Source organism: Phoxinus phoxinus (assembly GCF_949152265.1).
Source record: "Phoxinus phoxinus genome assembly, chromosome: 5".
Taxonomy (NCBI): domain Eukaryota; kingdom Metazoa; phylum Chordata; class Actinopteri; order Cypriniformes; family Leuciscidae; genus Phoxinus; species Phoxinus phoxinus.
Genome location: NC_136880.1, coordinates 31161429 through 31183980, shown reverse-complemented (window position 1 = coordinate 31183980; position 22552 = coordinate 31161429). Strand labels below are relative to the sequence as shown.

Genomic DNA, 22552 nt, shown 5'->3' with positions numbered 1-22552 from the left:
AAAAAGAATGCGGGTCAATATATTGTGTTTTTTATTAATTTAGTGTAATTATGCGCAGCTGAGTGAACAACACAGGTTTACTGTGCGTGTTTAAGGTTGCCTTCTGCTGCTTGCAAATGGACTATTTTGAGGAGACAGTGGATTTCCATATTTGTTGCCCTGATTCCACGCGCTACGCGAATACACAGCACTCTCACTCTCGCTCGTATCCAAGGTAAATCATCAACACTATCCTCCCTTACATGTGTTTTTACCTAAATACATAATACAGGGTTCCCACACCTTGGTTAACCTCAAATTCAAGGACCTTTCAAGGACTTTCCAGGTCCAATAGCCTAAAATTCAAGGACCTAACCCTCTGGTCATCTTCATTTAGGGGTCACACTTGGCTCTGTCGTGGTCGAAAGTGACCGAAGCCTTGACAAGCAACTTCAAGTGAACTTCTCTTTTAACGAAGCACGTAAATGCGCGTAAAGGCCAATTTATACTTCTGCGTCGGGTGCGCGCAGTAGGTATGGTGTAGCATACGCATACGAAGGTGATCCACTTGTCCGTGCGACACTTCTGTTGCGCAGCACTCCACTATATTCCTATGGGTGACGTCAAGCGACTTTGACGCGCTCGCAAAGAATTCCGGGAAGGCGGCGCTTCATTTGAAAAAATGCCACGCGTCAAAAAGCTGGCTGATGCCCATCTTTATGCAAATTAATTCCTTTGAAAGCAACGCGGCTATCCAATAGAAGCACGCACATGGAGACGGGGGGGGAAGTCTCTCGCGGGTCCTTTGTTCTAGATTGGCCGCTGGCTCAAAACCACGCCCATAGCGGTAAACTAGAGGAACGCCCATCAACGTACAAATGTGGGGAGGTGTCGTGACATCACACGACATCCGTGTCGGACAAGTGGATCAGTACTGAGACGTGTACCATACGCCGTACCCTTCGCCGTACCCTGACGCGCACCTCCTCAAAAATGTAAGTACACGTCGCGATAACACGGACCGCAAGATCTGTGATTGGTCGGCTTGGTAGCATTGCGTTTCCTCCTACGCGTTTCCGGCATGTTCTTCTGCACCGCCCGCCATTTTTAAATTCAGAAGTTCTGTAAATTCAGAAATTTCACTAAAATTGACTGTTTTTCCAACTCGATAAGCTCCAGCTCCAACATGATCCGCTCTCTTTCAGTCGCCATTGCTTGTAGTAGCCAAATCAAAACAGCCACGAGGAATCTATACACAGTGGAACATTAAAACCCGCCCCGCAAACTAGCGTTTCGGCGGTGTAACTGCAGAGCAACTCAGACATAAACGCAGAAGAATAAATGCTCACGACGGCGTCGCCTACGTGCGTAGCCTACGACGTACACTACGGCGTACACCTGACGCAGAAGTATAAATCAAGCAAGCTAGTACGTATAGGCCACAAAGTGTTGCCGAAGTAACACATTAGCGGACCGGAGGGAATAATATGGATTTTTTTCCAGAAAACTTCTTGCACAAAGTAAATTCAAGCACTTTCAAGGACTTGTATCTATTATGATCGGTTTCAAAAACTTTCCCGGGCCTTGAAATCTTTTTTTCCGATTCACAAACTTTCAAGGATTTCAAGGACCCGTGGGAACCCTGATAATAATCAGCTGAAACGCCTGCGCAGGTCACTTTACTTCCTGAGCAAGTGTGAACCCGAGTCCGTGTTGCTTCCACATTCACGCGAACCGCGGCACGGTTCGGGAGCAACCGAACTCACCACCTCCTCCAGGTAGTCTCGGGTTCGGTACCCCAGTGCGCACCCGGGTCCGCATGACAGCGCTCATATTAGCGATATTAGTGCTCATATTTTTCATGCGAACCGTGCCCGTTCCGAACTAGTGTGAAATGACACTAAATCCTCTGGCTTTAGGGTTCCCACACTTTCTGACTAATACATTTCCATGATGCTCTAATTACTTTGTAGTTGTTTATGATGACTAGATTTTTATTGTTAAGGAATTAAGGAACAATTAAGGAATTGTTTTATAGAGACTAACAAAAACAATGCCTAGATGAAAAGATAATATAATATATGATATTATATATATCCTAATTATGTAACTAAAACAGTTGGATTGACTAGAGAAATTTCAAACACCAAAAATTATGTAACCAAGCACAAAATAAACAAAATTAAGCTGCTCCACATGTAATTATTACTGAACTTTGTTGACAAAAAAAGACTGATCATTGCAGTCATGGAGTATTTAGGTACTCATGTCCATCAAAGTTAAACAAGCAGAAAATACGTCAAAAGAGCACACAGCGATGAACAAGTATTCTGCGGCAAAACCAATTTTCAAAACAAACATCCTGTTTGCGTGATTAAAGCTCAAGGTCATATGCGTCAAAAGTATGTCTGGTGAATGGAACTTATCGAGAGCAGCTGCGGTAAAGGACTTCAGTGTAGAGTTTCAGTCTCCTGTGTGTAAAACACACTGCGTGTCGGACACATTCCCCTTAAATTATTAGTTTATGGCTTCAACTTTTTCCTCTTTCCCTTCTTTACATCTACCATACAAGCATCATTCCTTACACAAAACAGAGTAAAATTAAACTGCAAGCATCTACATGCCTACGCAATGCATCTCTTTCCATCTTGCCACATTCACACACACATAAACACACACAGACTGTGTCTATAATTAGGAGAAAGGTCTCCCTGAGGCATTTAATAATTTCCTGTGCAACACAAATCGAGACAAAGAGGAAGACACACACACACACACACACACACACACACACACACACACACACACACACACACACACACAAGCCCCCCCACAAACAGTCCAGAGCACTTCCTTCAACGGTGCCTCCGGAGGTCAGGAGCCTAAACCGCTCATTCAGTCCCATTCCCACAGCCCAGGGTTCGGCTATGGCTGGGATTGTGGTTTTATCAGGTCAGAGTTTACGGATGAGGAGGAATGAGATTATAAACTGATGACTTTTTTCTGATTATGGTCATGTGCAAAAACCCAGTACTATTGGTAAATGGTAAATGGATTGCATTTATATAGCGCTTTCACAGACCCAATGGCCACCAAAGCGCTTTACATATTGCCTCACATTCACCCATTCACACACCGACGGCGGTGTCAGCCATACAAGGCGCCATCCAGCTCGTCGGGAGCAGCTGGGGTTAGGTGTCTTGCTCATGGGCACCTCGACACTTGGTCAGGTGGAACCGGGGATTGAACCACCAACCTTTCGGTTTGTAGACAACCTACATGAACCACTGAGCCACTGCCGCCAGAAATTTTGCTTTGAAATAATAACCCAAGGCGAATTGGATACAAGTATAGGTTATAGACATAGTTCACCCAAAAATTAAAATGCTATCATCAATTCCTCACCATTATTACATTGCAAATTTCATACAAAACGACACTGGACCCCATTTATTTTAAATGGTCATGCAAACAAAACAAAAAAAATTCCACAAAAGAAAAAATTCTTATAGGTTTGGAATGAACATGAGGGTAAGTAAATGACTAAATACATTTTGTTGGGTCAACTATCCCTTTAAACTTCTATAGGCCTAACTTTTCATTAAAGTGGAAATTTTGGGAACTGATAGTTAAGGGGCTAAGAAATAAGATCAGACTATCACCATTGAAAGGCTTCAATATATTGCAGCTGACTGCCTGGGTGTGATATTAAACACACCAGGACCATAACACCATCACTGTGTTCGTTTCCAATAGGTTCAACACTCAGCTGGCAACTTCCTGTCTGTCACCCTCAGCTGTTCCCTTAATAAAGCACAGCGCAGAGACAGCCAGCAGCAGGACCGCTGATAACAGCCATTACAAGAGCAAAAAAGATACAGCACAGATGCAAAGGGGATAATTGCTCTTTTCAAAGGGTCTTTTCTGAGATTGATAAGAGGAAGGAGACATCTCACTATCTCTCTCCTTTAATAGACAAAATCACCCATTCGCCCCTCTCATCACAAGCTGTAGGCCTACCTGTTGGCTGCATGATTTTGAAGATTTCCATCAAAGATGGTCTTGGGAGGATAATCGTGATGTTTAGACTGAACCAGCATGTTTAGACAACATTCAACAGAGGTTTCAGATTTTAACCAATCATATTACAGTCATTTTTCTCACAGACAAATCAAAGGCCAAAATTGTAACATGAACAAATGGATTTAGACTATGCTTTGTTTAATAACAGACGAGCTTGGCTCATCCATTCTCAAATTTCCAAAAAACTGAATGTGAAAATTTACATTAAAGCTAGGCAATGTTTTTTTATAAACACTTTGTTATACTAGTTGAAACTCTCTTCACAACATCCTGATTGCAATCAATAATAGTAGTTTTATAACAAATATTTAAAAAAAGTACATCTGTGGAAGTCTCTCAGGACAAAAAAAAAAATACTTCCAATTATTGCATTCGGTCCGAATGCAGTGATAGGATGTCGTACCCGACTGTCAACCTATGTATTTTCATACCTACCTGCACCCTGCTCGCGCAGACATCACACGTCATCAGCGCGTCCCATGAGGCTATGCAGAGTTGTAGACAGTCAGTCACAGAGTGCCATAAACAAACAGCTGCCACCACCTTTTACTGTTTTCCCTGAACCAAGAAAACAAGCTTATGCTGCGTTTAGGCCATATCGTAACCATTTCAAGATGGCAAACCATGGTTCTAAGTCAGAGCTCTCAAAGTTAAGTTTCATAATTATGGTAATGGTATGTGCTTTGAGACATGAGGTAGCAGACTCTGCTGTACGTGTTCATGTCTCGTGGAGGAGACATGTCTTTGGAGTTGGTCTGAAGTGAGGGTAGAATCGTATGCTTTCAAATCTAGCTTGCTATTGCTAGCCGCTCTGAAATTGCCTACCCTTTGTATGTCAAAATAACATAACTTTGAAACAAAGCTAACAGACAGACAGACAGACAGATACTCCCATTCATTTTTCTATTTTCTATGAGTGGTCAGTCTCCTTCTCCTCCTCTGGATGTGTGAAGGCTCAGGAGAGTATGCTAGGCATGCTAATGAGCACAAACTTGAAAATGCTGTTTGGTGCCAGGCAGAACGTCAAGCACATGCTATACTAGCAAACTCTCAGGGCAAAAAAAGAATGGAAGTCAGGTTAGATCAGTCTGCCAGGGCTAAATTTGGCCCCGAAAAACGAACTGAACGTAGACTGCTACAAGACAGCTGCTACGGCTAAAACAAGGCTGCAGGAATGCACAGAGAAAGTATCCAGAGTTTCAGGTATAGAAAATTGCTAAAAGGCAGGCAGATAGTGACAAGATTGGTCGTAGTTTCTGTCTCACTGCATGATTGTGCCACAACATACATGAACCGTAATAACAGTTTTTTCAACATGCTTCAGCAGACACATTCTTTTTAACTTAGCAATGTCTTGAATTGTAAATGACATCTCTCAGTGTCTGTCTTCTGCAAGAGACTTCCTGTATCGCCAGCAGCAGAAACATACAGCTGATCCGAGAGATATTATTTGGTGACATCTGGGAGACAGTCAACACTGTAATATATTGTTCTTGCTCCTCATATTTTCAATGGACAATGAGGAAAAACCCTTCCAAACTGAATAGAGTAATCACATGGCCAGACATCTGACGGACAGAAGAGAAGAGCTTCAGCAGACCCTGAATGTTAATTACTAAACTCTGACGCTATCATCTGACAGCTACAAGATCCTTAACGCTACCGGTGCCTCGTCTGTGCTCAGCTTATCCGAGTACAAGATACTGACCAAAGGCCAACTGTTTCCCACACCACAACATGTCATGACTTTATTAGGAAAATGTACACTTTTGAACACTTTAATTCAGCAAGGATGCATGCTGTTAAAAAATGACCCAAAAGGCATTTATATTAAAAAATATGTCAATCATGGTTTCCATAAAAATATTAAGCAGCACAACTAGCATTGCCAATAATAAGATTCTTGAGCACCAAATTATCATATTAGAATGATTTCTGAGGGATCATGTGACACTGAAAACTGGGATAATGATGGCTGATAAAATAATGGCTGATATTTACTCAAATACAGTGGGGGTTAATCTGTACAGTACACAGGAAATCAAGGATTCATTTTAAATGTAAAAGTTTTAGAATATTGAAAAATTAACAAAAGACATTCTGAAATGCATGCTAATTTTTCAATTCTGTTTTTTCATTCAAATATTCACTCTTATCAAATGTCTGAATATTGGTAGATGATTATTTGGCCAGAGCATTTATACCATTACTATATAGAAGCTAAAGCTATTTTAATTCAATATAGACATGAAACAATATTCTAATGGAAAAAGCCTGCATTGCAAGCCTGGGGTACTGTGTTTAAATATTTGTTTCTGCAGAAACTCACAGCATTTTATGAGGTCAAGGAGGCATACTGTACAAAGCCTTTAAATCCATCTTGAACTGATGCATGTAATTATGAGAAAGGAGGACTACAGAGAGCTGAACTTCATTTCCACATGACGAGTGATCACTGATATCAACAGTAACAAAATGCCCAACAGGAGCATATGGAAAATCTGGCCTTGGATTAATTTCCTCTTACTTCAATTACAAACAGCCAGGGCCTTTCTGCAAAAGCAATTAAATCCGGCCAATACCATACAATGCCAATACTGCTCTGTGATCTCACTGGTGAAATAAGGAGGGTGTTTTTGGAGTTCAAAGGGGTCAGGAGTCAATAATGGGCCAGTGAAAAAGGGAGTATGGGCGTAGGGGTACAAGTCAAGTGTGTCCTGAGGGCACCATATCCTCAAGTGTAGCGTGTTTCGGCACGAAGACCATCTATCAGATACAAAAAGCAATGACTACATCAAATCTCATGGGTCACATTATGGTCAGTGACATTCCAGAGTGGACTCATCCCTAACTGTAGGTAATGTAAACATAATAAAACATGACGATACAAAGAAAGGTTTAATCAAACCTTCTGTGCTAAGGGTTCAAAATTAGAATTTTTGCCAATCGTGATTTAGTAAATATAAATATATATATATTTATAAATAAATAAATAAATCTTTACTGGCCATTGAACAATTTGTCAACAAAATGTTATATATATATATATATGACAAATTGTTCAATATATATATATATATATATATATATATATATATATATATATATATACACACATTTTATATATAAAATGATATACAAATCTATTATCATATTTCTATTTATTATATTTGTATTATATATTATAAATATTAGTGCATTTTTGACACGACCCAATTCATGGTGTCAAAAAAAATTCAGACAGATCATGCTTTTGTTTTTCATATTTTGATATTGATGGCATCATGACAAACTGCTGTCGTTCCGCATTTGTAAGTCACTTTGGATAAAAACATCTGCTAACTGCATAAATGTAAATAATAATTTAAAAAAAAATTCAATTTTTTTTAACCAACTAACACTGTTATGATGTTTAGTTTAGAAGACCGTTTTGCTCCTTGATTTGAATCGCTTGACAATTAGGCTACACCGTGAACGTCAGATTATCATTCTTACAATTTGGCAATTGCATTATTTATTGAAAAAGTTACCATCCTGCAATTTTTTTTTTCAAAAATAGCAAAAAAGTTTCCTTCCAGTCACCAAAGCCAACTCTGTCCTTTGCGAGTGTTAGTTTATAATCCTGCTTGTGGAGAGATGTCCCAGTCAAAATCATTTCAGGCTCCTCGTGCTTTCCCTCCCTCGGGGACAACAGCGAGAGATGGACACAACGCCCTGGTGACATCCATTGACACCGAAGAAACGGTGCTCTAATTTGCTGAGACGGAGCACTTTGCCCCCCTTCAAGCCGCTCCCGGCCCTTCAATTTACCCTCTAAAGCAGGAATGTAAAGTTTCAACTTCAAAGTAAACAGTGATGAATGGACTACAAACACAGGCCGTGGTTAAGCTTTTAGAGTGTAAATTTGGTGTTTAACATCTCATCCAGATGAAGACTTCTCTAAGACGGGGCAATGAAGTTGAGAGTGAGTTCTAATTAAGAATTTTCAGTTTGAAAAAGAAAGCTAGGAAGACAAGAAAGAGGGAAAATGAGGGGATGGAGGGGGAAAACAAGCAGACTGAAAGGTGGGGGGTGTGTATGAACAGACAAGTAGGAATAACCAAACAAAAAGACTAATCCAGTTACTGGATAACCCTTCCCCCCATGTAAAGAAAAGAAGACAAAGGGGTTTTGTGAAGTAGAACTTGAAGAGGGTGGGTTAGAGATAGAGGGGGAGCACTGGCCCATGCCTCAGATCTAAAGATAGGACCCTGACATCCACTCATACACACACACACACACACACACACACACACACACACACACACACACACACACACACACGGCTGAGGCTTCTCCGGTGGGACGGTGCTTCATTCAAGAGGCTTAAGGAGAGAGCAGCCATTCAAGACATTCCTTAAGCGGCTATACCTTTTTACTTTAATAAGCTCTTTAGTGGAGTTCCCGGTTTTTATGATTGAAGCAGAAACTACGTACAACGCGAGGAGTTGTTCAGTGGTCGTTTTAAGATTAAAAAAAAAAATTCTCTCTGATATTCAGGCAGACATAATCAAAGCAGGACGATGAAGTTAATCGGCTTTCAAAATTCTCCGATTGTGCGCAACAAACTTTCCCAGACAGACAACGGCCAACTCGGCCGAATGTGGACAATGTGCTTATGCGCATATTACAAATAAATCAGCACTTAATCTTAATGTGAACAAAGAGCACAGATACTGAAACAAGATATACTGCATGTACCTGCTTAACAATGAACTGCATCAAATCAATGAGGATCAAAGAAGTATTCCAAAGAATTTCATCAAATCAAAAATATTAAATTAAAATCTAAAAAATGTATAAAATGTATATGCAACTACAATAAACAGAAACTACAGGTTACAAAGAGTGCTAGTATATCAATGTAGCACCATGATCAACCAACAAACAATGTATTAATTTACTTGTATTAATTTACCCTAAAATACTTCAAAATAAAACCCATATGTTCTGATCACATGGCAACAGTTGTGAGCGATAATTCACCCTTCTCTCTTAAAAAGCAATTATCTCAGCAGACACTTCAGCAGTTTAGGGTGTAAAATGATAAATGAAAATGAAACCGAGATAAGAGTGCAGTACAGCAGACGTGATCCTGTGGACTATAGAAATGCGTGAGTGCATCTTCTGATAAGACTGAACTGACTTGTAAATGAACAATGGTCAATCACTATCTTAGCATTTCTCTAGAGTTTGGACTACCACACCAGCCCTGCAAACTAGCATTCTGGCCAATTATCCAACACAAAGGCTGGAGGAATGTCACAACAAAGTGCAGAATTTGCTTTGTTATTCCTCAGGAGGAGATCGTGTTTGGACAGGGGAGACAGAAGGAAGTGACTGCTGAGACTCCGATTACAATCGTGGCTTGACGTTTTTCGGGGTTCCGGAAACAAAAGTGACATTTGGTCAACAGAGTGTGCACGAGAATATATAAGTTTCATTTTAACAGAATATTCTACTCATACAACATGTGGGTCATCTTCTTTACTAATAAAGCAGCTCTTAACATTAAGAGCCGTGTAAACAAAAGCTAAATTGAGTTACATGCTATGTGATGTGTTACTGATTCATGGGTTGGAATCAGAGGCCTTTCCTTACTCCGGATAGATGCCAAGACTCCACCTTTCCATCTGACATATTATGACTTATTTTCTCTCATAATCTATTTCTGGATGCATTAAACTCTTCCTTTGACAGGTAAGTGTTGCTAAACAAAATGATCTTGTGATGAATGAGTTTTATGCAAGGTTGGCATGACAAATAATCTGAAAGGAATGTGTGAAGGAACTGTCTAAAATCTGACTCATGCAATGCACTGTGAGGTCATGAAATAGTCTTGAAATCCAGCCTGCACTGAAGAGTAAAAAAAGTTGGTAAGCCACATAAAACTTGTAAATCATTTACAGTTCTATCACTGTGGAAAATAAATTAAAACAATCTCTGAATGTATAGAATTGATTACAATAAAATGATCGGAATAAAGGCCAAATAATTCAAGAGTCAAACAATAAACTAGTCATGGTTTGCCAAATGACATTATTTTTCTCACATGGAATAAACTGCCAGAAGATCGTTTGTTTAATATTCTGTCAAAAAGGGTTGAGTTAGTTTTCACTTCAGGAAAAACACAACACAGGAAACCATAGGACCTAAGGTACGACGGACTAAAACAACTATTTGCCCAACCACAAGAGGAAAAAAGCACTGTGGTGTTGTTTCTAGAACATGATATTTCCCAACATAACATGCTAATGGAGGCCAGATTTAACAATGGAAAATGTGATGAAAACACAGTGAATTCCCTACCATATTAATCTTATATTGAACCTTTAGCCAATTTTAACAACCGATTTGTGCAAATACATTTATTGAAGTACTAATGAACGCCTTGGGAATTAAATTTGCATTAATTAAGAATTTGTGTAAGCATGCAAAATGTGGACTACTATACCAACATGTCCAAGAAAATCATATCTACATTTATGTGCATTTCCATTGAGGCAATTTACAAGCACAATCTTACACTGGTTATAACCCGACGACAAGGAGCAAGAAAATGCTATTTTATCAAGAAAAAAACACTCATATTTCCCAAATAAACTAGGGTAATAGGCAATCATCTAGGTTTGTCAAAAGGGTTTTGCTTATGGATTTAACTTTTACTCTTCCAATTTCATGTCACATTTACTGGTGTTAATGCTTACATTCTGAAAACAAAGGTATGTTAAATTGTTGTGTGTAATCTAACTCACTGACTGTAACAAATCAACTTGAACATTTTCTTTATTGTACAATGTACATTATGTAGCATGCACTGGAAAAAGAACAGTTTGTCTCCAAAAGCAGGAAGCAAAGGTTTCTCTCTCCGATTGTAAACCTCATATTTTACTCTACTTTCAAATCATGCTTCACTGTAAAAGCATGTGGTATCACCGATGCCTGAGGGAGGGTATTTTCATAAAGTATGAACCAGCTGTGAAACATACACTGCCAGCACCCGAGCATGAGGGTGCTGGTCGAAGAACTAAAGAACAATAAATACACCAAGTTTTTCCCCATTGTGTTGGGACAACATTTCTCTTCCCATCTGGCTTGTGAAGCTCTGTTTATGTGTGAAAACAGCTGTATTTGGCAACTGACAATCTGCAAGGAAGCCGAGAGGCCCGATTCACTCTTCAATACCTGGATGCAGCGCTTTGAAGCTTCTAGAATGTTTTGTTAGAAATAACAGTGAAGAGCCTGACATTGGATATATTTTTGAAGAGCATGTTTTAAGTTGAGGTATCATTAAACTACACAGCTGCTTCGTGTCCTATTTGTGGGAAATTTAAAGTTAAATATTGTCTAAACTTGAATTAATGACTCCATAAGAATACTTTTGTTATATAGCGATGTGCAAAATACTATCCAATGGTGAAATGAGACATATAATTGTAAAATAACTGCTATACTGGCTGAGATATGGCATATGAGAGCACTGATATTACGTTTTTTTCCTGCAACTTCACAACAGGTTGCAATGCTGGCATCAACTAGGGCTGTTGGAACGAATTCCGAAATTCGAATATAATTCGAATATTAAAAAAATCAATACTATTCGAATGCTGAAGTTACTATTCGAATATTGCTTTTTTATTTTTTATTTTATTTTTTATTATATGATATCTTGCCTTTCTCGCCAACTTGGCTTACACAGGCATGTGAAAATGAAATGCTTTTGTTTCGTCTGATAAACAATTAAAAAATTGAATCGTAACACAATTGTGCGCGTTATCCACGCTGCATCGTCATAACAATACTGTCAATAATGGCGGCGAGCAATGTCTCCATGGAAACGGAGATCACCACTCCTGACAATTTGAGAAGCGATGTGTGGTGTTTGGATTTCAAATCATAAATGGGAAAATTAAATCACAAATAAAGTCTGAATGAAATATCACTCCTCAACTTGCAACCTTACTGTGCGTTCACACCGGACGCGAATAGCGCGTCAAATTCGCGCCTGCCGTGTCTAGTTATACACTTGACCACTTTTGTGTCCTTTCGCGCCTGACGCGCTATTCGCGTCCGGTGTGAACGCACCATTAGGGCACATCTGACAACGCTACACCATGACAAGCTAAAGGCGATCTGTCCAAGGAACCGCTGCTAAAACAGGCAAGAATGACTTATTTTCTTCTCTTCATCACGGGGCTTACTGGTCTGCTGTCCTAGCCGCGCAACAATCACTGACAGAGTTGTGAAAATCTGACACAACATCAGACAACTGATCAGTGGAAAAATGTCCATTCAAGTTGCCAAATTTAAGTCATTCATTTTGTTCCGCTGTTTTATTGTTAATAAAAAAACGCGATCACCCGTTTCTAAATGTTTATTGTAATGTTAGCTGTCCCTCTAGTGGACAGAACGTGTAACAACAACCAAATGCTATAGTGGCATTGACGATCCATAAGCCTGTGTAATGTCGCAAATATTAATAATAGGATGAATTTGAGCATTTAATATTCGAATATTATTCGAATATTAAATAAAATAAGGAATGGAATTCGAATAGTATTATAGAGGAAGATTGACAGCCCTAGCATCAACCCAAAGGCCATCTGCTGCGCGTCTTGTTCATGGGAGTATTTTCCTGCTTCTGATATCATTCTGTGAATGACAGGATTAGGGAATAAACACCACACAGTCTTATTCCACGCATACATTAGCACGTGTTTGAGCTGTCACATTCCCAGCATGAACTACATTTCCATACAGATCTAGACTCCAGATCAAACGAAGAAGGGGCAAAAGAATGTTGAATGACACCGCATGATTGATTCAGACAATATAGCGCCTGGCAGAAAAGAAACAAAGTCTTCTGCAAACATATGCGGTCACTGGACTGGAGGTTAATGCATGTTATCACCTGTAAAGACTTAAATAGGGTGGCCTAGTCGTACCTTAGTGCCTGCCAGCTACTTGCACAATCAAAGACATTTGAGAAGAGCTAAAGCCAAACAAGATGAACGCTGCTTGCAGGTGGAGCTGAGAGCATTGAGGGCACTAAGCCTCGAGGTATTGAAAGACCTAGGACAAATAATGCACATCCAGGGTGTGCGTAAAAAGGTAAGAACTAAGTACAGGGAAGTCAACTGTGGGAAAGTTTCCATTCCTTCTTGAACACACACACATCAAAGCAGCAGTACTACAAATCACTAAGTCTTTCCTCTCAGTATGGGAAAAACAAACAAACAAATACAGATTTTCCATAGGCACCATTTTGGTTGATATTACTAATTGTTTTACATTTCCGGTACCATTCGATATTGAATACTACTCAAAGAATTCCACTCTTTTTACAGATAATATATTTTGCCATCATCTAGCATTCACTTAAAGTTAATCTTCAAAACTCAAAAAATTTAATAACACTGTTAAATGTAGATATTCATTTGTAAAATTTGCTAAATATTACTTTTCACACTGTACGAACATTCTAATATGATGTGATGCCTAAATTTCCTCAAATCGTTTAAAAAGATTTCATTGAGCTTTGGATTTAAGTAATTTTTCACTTCTTATTGTGCTTAACACTTTTTAACATCAAGCACGTCCCAAACTTGCAATCACTTTCTAAGAGGCAGCTTTCTGTGTGCACACTTTGCCAAAACCACACCGAGTACCTTCAGGATATACTGCGCTTATAACTCTTTTTAACATCAAGCACGTCCTTCTCTTTATCTTCTCATTCATGCATTTCATCACAGTGTCAATAGTGCTGTGTCTGTGATACGCGTATATTTACATACCGCAATATACACGATATAGCAAAATCTAGAACTATAGACATTTTATACCGTGTTAACAATATCGTCATACCGCCCCGAGACAATTGGTTATAATAATTTGCCAAAAATTGTTTTACAGAAAACAATTTAATTTGAATAAAATAATCAGCATGAGCTACAATCAATGTGTGGATATCTACTATTTACAATTCACAGAATTCACTTCATACCAAAGATCATGTTCTCAAATACTTTGAGGGATCTCTCTTAATTTGGGAAATTCTCTGTAAAAACTGTTAAAACTTTTCTCAAGCAGCTAACTCAAAGAAAATCAGCACAGTGGCATGTAGAAAGTATCACCCATCATGAAGACAGGCTGATTTATACCAAACTAGCGTTAAATCTCCAGAGCTTAACTTTTAACGGGGTCCAGTCATTTGTTACAAGCACTAATCAGTGATGGCAAGGGCAGCAAACAGTGGCCCCCCCCCCGAGGGCTTGTTCCACTATTTGGCAGTCAAACGGGCCCACAGGACAACGCTCTCTTAAGTGACACCATAACCACAGCTCCCCGTCTGATGGGTCCAATGGCTGGCACCACAGACCCAGTGTGGGATCTTTCATTACACTTCTGCACAATCTGGAAAGGACTAGTGGCTCACAATGGCTTTATCACCAGGAAATGAGGGAGATTTTGCACTTTGTCCATCCTGGGTGGTCCGAATCACAAATCCTGCCCCTGGCTATACAATTAGAGCCACCAAATAGTCCAAGTCATTGCCTTCTAAGAGTGGTGGCATTGTAAATGTGGAAACATCATATTAGCTTGGATTGAATTTACTATAGGGATAGAATTCCAAACAAATTCAACATCAATTGCCAAATTTGTCTCCAAGGAGAAAAGCAGCAACAGGGCTGATGACAACATGAATAAAACAAAATCGTGCAGTTACATGAACAGCTCGACTACAAAGGTTTCATAAACACAAGTTTCCCACACTGAGATCATACCTTCCAGAGAATAACAATAGGTTCAAACCAGATAGCGCGCTCTTCTTTCCAACCCCCTACACTCAGATTGGTATAATTTGGACCATCTGGTCCTTCAGAAATGACAAGTTCTTTGATGGAGTTTGGGAAAAAAGTGCCTCTAAAGGGATGAGAGACGAGGACCCCAGAGCCCAGGAAACATTCTGTTTCCCACACTGCGAACACTCATCGTCTCCTCTCATTTGAGAAATTGAGAGAGAGAAAGAGAGAGAGGATGAGACAGGAAAAAGACAAAGAGAGGAGGAAAACAAGAACTGAGGACAAGTTCTTCTCCCAAGAGTTTGGCTCTTGTCAAGTAAACCAGGGTCAAACTTCTTAACATACTGTAAATGCACATTAGCTCCAAGTAAAACAAGCTGTTTCCTGGCACATAAATAATCTACACAAAACTCTTAAAGGAAGACAGCATTAAAAGGGCCACATTGTATTCCAGATAGGGTGTACCAGAATTTTCCCAGATTTAAACAATTAGGAGGCAGATGTTCGACCAGCTCTTTTCCCAGAAAACAGAAGTGAAAACAAGGACAGCTCCTGATAAAGCACACATGAGAACAGCACATGAATTCAGTGCAGTTACAAAACTCTAAGTATATGAAATATGAAAAAACAATCAGATGCAGAGTAAAATGCAAGGCACGGACTGACAGTTTGCAGTAAGCACTGTGGACCTATTTCTATCAGCAAGGAAGGAAATAGGGCACGATAAGGGCCATTCACAAGCTCAAGTTAATGAATCACTGACTACTGCAGTTGAAAGGAAAGGAAAGGAAATTCTCACCCTCCACAAAAGCTCCCAATGGTGTTTTGGAGAAAAACTTCATCTCAAATGCACTTTGCCAATTCAGGAAGTTTTGAAGAGATAAACCATTGACTAGTACATTTATGAAAGACTTAGACAAAAACGTCAAATAATTCTGACCATGATCACACTGACTCTACAATACATCTATCAATACTAGATACAATACAATAATAAGGGTTTTTTTCATGAACAAATGACTATTATAAAAAATAAAAAAATAAAAATCACGAAATTCTATAGCCCTCTAGTCATTGTTTTAGTCTTGATCCTTAAATATAACACTGACGCCTATGACAATTCTGGGAAAAACAATGTCCTTAAAGAAAAATTATCTGACATTTCTAGCAAGATATGACACAACATAATTACATTTGTGTTTGAAATCCCTTTAGGCTCTGTCTGACAAGTAGACCAATTTAAAGCAGGCAGCATCAACTATCTTCCATTAACCTGACCATTCTTCAAACCACCCCATTATATATATTTGCTTGTACAAGTAAAGATACATGTCTTCAAGTCTTCATTAGCCAGTGTCTGGATGATGATTCACATTTCTTAGTCTCATCACATTCTTGGAGCGTGACAGGCCAGCCAGAACTGGTTAATAAAGTACGAGTGTGGGACATAAAGAAGTGTTCAATAGTAAATCGACCCTCCTCATCTCTCCTCGCCCCCCTTAGTCTGCTAGGCCTGGCCAAATCTCCACGCTCTCACAGGACTCAGCAGTGTCAAGTTAAGACATGCCTGTTTCCGCCTCGAACATCCCAAACGAAGGCAGAATAAACATAAAAGCCATCAAAGGCAAAGCACATAAAATAAAAGCTTATGGCTGGGACCCAGACTTCTTGGGGGTTCCCACCTACAGAGTCACTTTAAAAAGAGAGAGAGAGAGAACAAAAACATGTAAATCAACAATCGTGTATCTCCTCTGAGATTTGAGCTTCAGTACATTTACCAAACATTTTTATCCAAAGCAACTTACAATTTAAACAAGGTGGAAAAAAAGAGGTGCAGATACACTTCATGCCATCAAAGTCGACCAATTACAGATTGTTGATGCGTATCTGTCACTATCCACATATATTTTAGCAAAATTTGAGAGCTTGCATAAACATGATGCATGGAAATATGGCCCAAATTGCATATAAAAAATGTGGCAAATTTCTAAATGCATAGGCTAATTTAGTCCAATCCAATTCTACCTCCAATTTAGTCAATTTCTTCACTTAATTTCAGCATATAATTAAGATGAAAAGCATAAAATATTGTATGACAGTTTCATACTGTTTTAATGACACAATTCAAATGCAAAATGCCTAAATTAACAAGAAGAACTAAAGTGAATTAGAAGAAAAGGCGTCTGACTGAACTGGCCCGTTATAGTCCACGTGCTAACAAATGGCTGCTAATTAGCCAAGTGTATGAGAGGAACATTAAAAGCAAAATCACTTCCTCTTCCATTATCTAAATGCAAATGTCTTGACACGCTGATTACAGCTCATTAGACATGCTTATTACTTACATTTGGTTATAGGCCTACGGATATAGCAAGCATCTACCTGGGAATGAGATGATGCAGAGGCCATGGCTTGCTGGTACTCTACTAATTGGTTATGTTAGTGCTCTTTTCCCACAGTCAGAACAACCTCCTTCTGCAACCCAATCGTTGTGTTTAGGCTGGCAGAAATTCAATGATTCGAGTAATGCGCACAACTTCACTGCCTAGTAGAGATGCCACTCCATGCCAAGTCTAACAGAGGGTCTATATTGTCTAAAACAGTAGAAAACCCAGAGTATCTCATGTGACCTTAGGTAAGCTTTCTCCATGACGGCCATCAGAACTGTCAGAGATTGTAGTTTAGGGCTGTCACTCACGATTAATTGCCGATTATTTTGATGATTAATCGAGTAATCAGATTTTTTTTGTGGTAATAAAAATAGAACAATTACCATTAAAATGACTTAAAATACATATATATTTATATATTGGTAACATAATAACAATGAGGCAATAATAACTGGTTCAAATAAAAAATAAAAACCAATACATTTTACATAATTAATAATTAAGTTAATACATAATTAAATTATACATAATGTAATATACATCATATAAACATGTACATTATACATTATAACAAATGCCTGTACGCCAGCGGCCGGGTTATTGTTGCTGTTACACATACAGCATGACCCTTGTTTAATATTGACCAAACGTTTATTTTAAATGTCCACTTAATCTTTAATATTTGGCCACTTCTTTATGATAGCAATGCTTCAGCCCCTGTAATTTCTTGGACAAGGAACATGTGGACATCAAAACTGGTAAACTCAGAGCAAGGGTTTAAAATTTTATTTTGAAATCACGATGAACAACAGTTCCCATATTTAGAAACATATTGATGTATTCTTCTGTGCCGGAGACCACATTATGTGTTCCCAAATGCACATTATTGGAACTCTCTGAGACGGAAGAAACTCGTAACCTGCACACATATAAATAAATAGTAGTAGATAGATAGAGTGTCGCGCTTCACCCTGAAACACATACATTTTTTTTTACTGAATCACATCCTTTATGATTTCATAATGGCACTATGCTATATTATGATTGTAAATGGTTTTAATTTATATAATTTGGATAATTTTGCCAGGGGTCAGAATTCAGCACAATGCCAGTCAATCAACACATGTCCAAATTGCAATTTAAAAAAAATAATCTAGTACTCAAATTTAATCAAGGAATTGTGACAGCCCTATAGTGGTTAAACAATCAAACTTGAGTCTTATTCAAGAGATAATGCACCTTGCTAAATGACGTGCATTATATAACAGTACAATATTGAAAAAAAGTCATTTTGAACCATGTCAATTAGAAACATGCAGATTTTGACAGCCTAAAGCTATCAAATAGTATCACTATTTCATAATGCATTTCTGAAGCAGGATTCTGCAGATCTCAAATGACTGTTATAATGCAGAAAACTACAATTGCCAGATGTTTCACATCTGTGCTGATCAAGACTCTGGTTTACTAGAACTTATTTATTAGACAGTAATACATATTTATGAGACGCTAGCATCTATTGTTAGTTACCATCTCACTACAATTGCTTTTGGTAACACTACTATAGGGGCCTCATTTGTTAACATTAATGCATTAGATAAACTAAACTAACAATAAACAATATTTTTACAGCATTAATCTCTGTTAATTAACAGATAGCCTACAACTTTTAGTATTAACAATGTATTAGTAAAATTGTATTTCAATTCTGCAGAAGCACTGTCCATTGTTAGTTCAAATAAAGAGACCTTATTGAAAGTGTTATCTTGTTTCTTTTTTGTAACTTACATTGACTAGAAAGAATGGCCACTTAATAGTTCATTTAAGACAAATCTTACTAGTAAGATCAAAAACACACACCAATGTCTAATAAAAAGGTAGCCTATATTAATTGAATAGTAGAATAGAGGGATACAAGCAACTAAACCGAAAACGTACAAGTGTCAAATGAATAAATAGGCTACTAAACAATGGACAGTTACTTTACTAGCAACAATTGAATAGCCAGAAGTGAATAGTTAATAGAATCATAGAGCTCACAGAGATTTCAATGAAAGAAATGCTATTTGTTACCAGTCACATTGAAGTAGCCTAGTTACGTGTCAATATCCATAGCGACCAGTAGCAAAGGGAAAACAATTATCCAAAGGAAGTTATATGAATGCATACTAGCGACTAATAGAAATAATAGGCTATACTAGATACTCATATGCAACTCACAAAAATTAGTTGGTGAACTTTAAGCAACACGTGTTAAATGTATTTTTCTTAACTTTAGAACAACTCTTCTTCACGGCTCAGGAAAACAAACATTTTGTAACCCGATTTGACGAGGATGCAAGTGAAAGCTGCTTACCCAGGTGAAGGGTCAGGTTGATAACGTTCGGGTACTGGATGCCCGCTAACATAGTCTGACTTTGCCACCAGGTGGTATCCGCTTGGTTGTTGTAATCGGTGAGATAAACAGCGCTGTGGTGCTGTCTGGGGTCCCCGGCATCGCAAATGTGGCATGATTTAGTGACTCCTGTAACCCCGGTCTGTACACAGTATTCTTCAGGCGGCGAACCGCAAGTGTTGGTGGACACCACGGTTACATTGAAAGCGGCGTTAACAAACTCTGGCATGCAGCGCTGAGGCCGATTGGACTCGTCTATACATTCATCCATCGCTCCATGACTACACGCTGCCCACAAAGTCCATAATAACAAATAACTAAAAAGCGACATTGTGTCCTTTAGTTTATGCGACCTCACGTAGCTACCGTCACTGTCTTGATCCCTTAAAATCCTCGCAGTCTTTAAAAAGTTTGCGGTAACTCGCCAGCTACCGAGTTTATGGTTTAATAAATAAACTCATGCGGAAAATGGTGGTAATCGCTTCACCTCCAGAAAAGCAATAGTTGTGGCTTAATCTCCTCGCGACTTCTCTCTTGCAGACCTTCACTTTATTGGTGCTTAGTAACCACCGCCATGGAAAAAAAAAACTTTTGGAGAAATGGAACTATATCCGACTACACCCTGGCAGCTAGTGCGCAAGTCAAAGTACTTCCAAAAAAAAATCCCTACGTCTACTTCCGCCTGAAGGATGCTTTGATGGACCGCCGACCCGCTAAACAAGGCAAGTCCGAATGGACAGGGAGACATGCGTGGGCGTGGCGAAAGGAATATGGGCGTGGCTTTACACTTTCCCAATTGGTCAGTTTTGCCAGTCATGTTCAGGAGTGGTTGGGGACAGAATTTCATAGGCTACCTCACAGATTCTCATGGGAGCGATGAACTGACCACTAACTACCCGTACATTTTTAAACAAATATGTGTGTTAAACCCAGGCTTAAACCCAGGAAAAAAATATCGTTAAAATAAGATGTTCACATGCGGACATGGTGAATAGTAGACCCTTTTAAACTTTTATTCATTAAAACACTTTTCTGAGATGTCCACCTACACATTTATCTTGTGGTATCTTCAGAGACATACTTTCTGGATGAATCCCCCGTGCTATGAATAGGCCTAACCAGGGGATGATAGCTGTTGCTTGCTGAGAGCAGTGGAGTCAAAGAGCAAGGTTATATATACCTACTCTACCAGGCAAGGGTGTATCCGAAAACTTTAAATAGCTGAGTGTTACGTTTTGTGGGCTGTTTATTAATATTTGACCAGCATTGTTTCAAAGATGTAATAAAGAACCAACTAAAAGCTCCTCCCACACTCATTCTGTCAATTTTTAGATTAATCCTTCAGATTTCAAACAAAAAGAAAATAGTTGTATTCTCAGGTAGGCCTTTATGCATTTTAAGAAAGCAAATGCCTTATATTTATTGTAAATAAGAAAGACTGATGAAAATTTAAAACATTTAAAATGTATGTTATAGGTATATTGCCTTTGTGATTTTTTTATGCAGATAAGCATCCTAACCGCTGTATGCATATTCAAAGGCTTCACAGAACTAACAACAGTACACATCGCCAATACACACTGCCCAGTAAAAATAAATTAATTGCTGTTTGGATTTAAATTGGCAAATGCTTAAGAGTCTATGATTGGATCTTTATTGCAGTGACAATTATGTTTCTATCATATTATATGTTTGCCAACAGTTCTTCTAACCCTAATTGATGGAGTGTGTACCAAAAATGTACGCCCCTCTTGATGGAAATAAATGTTGTGATGTTATTTCCATCAGGACGTGCATCAATTTTTGGCCAAGATTGTAATGACAATGCAAGAGTCGAGCACTCTGTAAAGTCTACTCCAGCACACCCCAAAGACTGTCAGTGAAATTAAGGTCTGACTCAAGAGGTGCCAATTCAGGTCTAAAAATAATTATTCATGCTCCCTCACAACCATTCTTTGACAATTGAGCCTGATGCATCTTGACATCGTCATCCTGGAATATGGCCATGATGTGTCTTCCTACATGGTTACAAAATGAAAATCTACACACTCCATCAATTAGGGTTAGAAGAACTGTTGTCAAACATATAACATGCTAGAAACACAATAATCACTGCAATAATGATCCAAGACTCTTAAGCATTTGTCTATTTAAATCCAAACAGCGTCTTTTTCTTTCTTGACTGGGCGGGCAGTAATAAAATCATAATACCGTAAAAATAAATAGTACTTAATAAATTATACAACAGAGAGGACTGGCTATTCTGATAATTTTAAAAATATATTTTCAATGAACTTTCTTTTTGCATGGGATTTTCGCAAATAAAGTTTGCTCTATGGTTTGATAGGAAAGTGAGAGCTGGAGTACAGCTCTTATCAGCAAAGGTATGTGTGTACCATTGATAAGATTTAGGCGGCTATAGCAGATAGGCCTATACTGTGCCTGATATTCAGCATGAGCCCTCTCAGATACCCAGCGAGCAGACTCTTCTGAGACATTCTTTAGATGCTATACGATTGAATCAAATGGTGATCAAAGAATGCAAAAAAAAACTCTAGTGTTAAAAAAGGCAATCAATCAGTTCCCATCAGCTGTGGAGATTAATTGGTCAAATTAGCATCTATCTATATAAGATAAAATCAGCTCTGTTAGAAAAAATTACATTTTCCTCATAAAACTAATATATCTATTTAAAAGGCAATAAAGCTAAGAGATGCTTATACGTTTTTCAGTCAAGAATCTTGATATCTACCTGACCTTATCTACATATATCTCTGACAGTATGCAATGAGCTCTCTACTAGACTTCTGTCCATCCATCAATCACTAGACTTACTTCATCCAGAACAGGGGAAATGAGAGCTA

The 22552-nt window shown here is 38.6% G+C and overlaps 1 protein-coding gene across 1 annotated transcript in view; it reads right to left on the bottom strand.

Annotated features, from left to right (window-relative positions):
- lamc1 (laminin, gamma 1) overlaps nt 1–20340 on the bottom strand; it is a 58071-nt gene extending 37731 nt beyond the window's left edge. Inside the window, exon 1 of the mRNA XM_079612486.1 lies at nt 19650–20340. Coding sequence (XP_079468612.1) covers nt 19650–20019 — 370 coding nt within the window. The 5' untranslated portion in view covers nt 20020–20340. The remainder of the gene's footprint in view (nt 1–19649) is intronic.
- Between the last annotated feature and the right edge of the window lie 2212 nt (nt 20341–22552).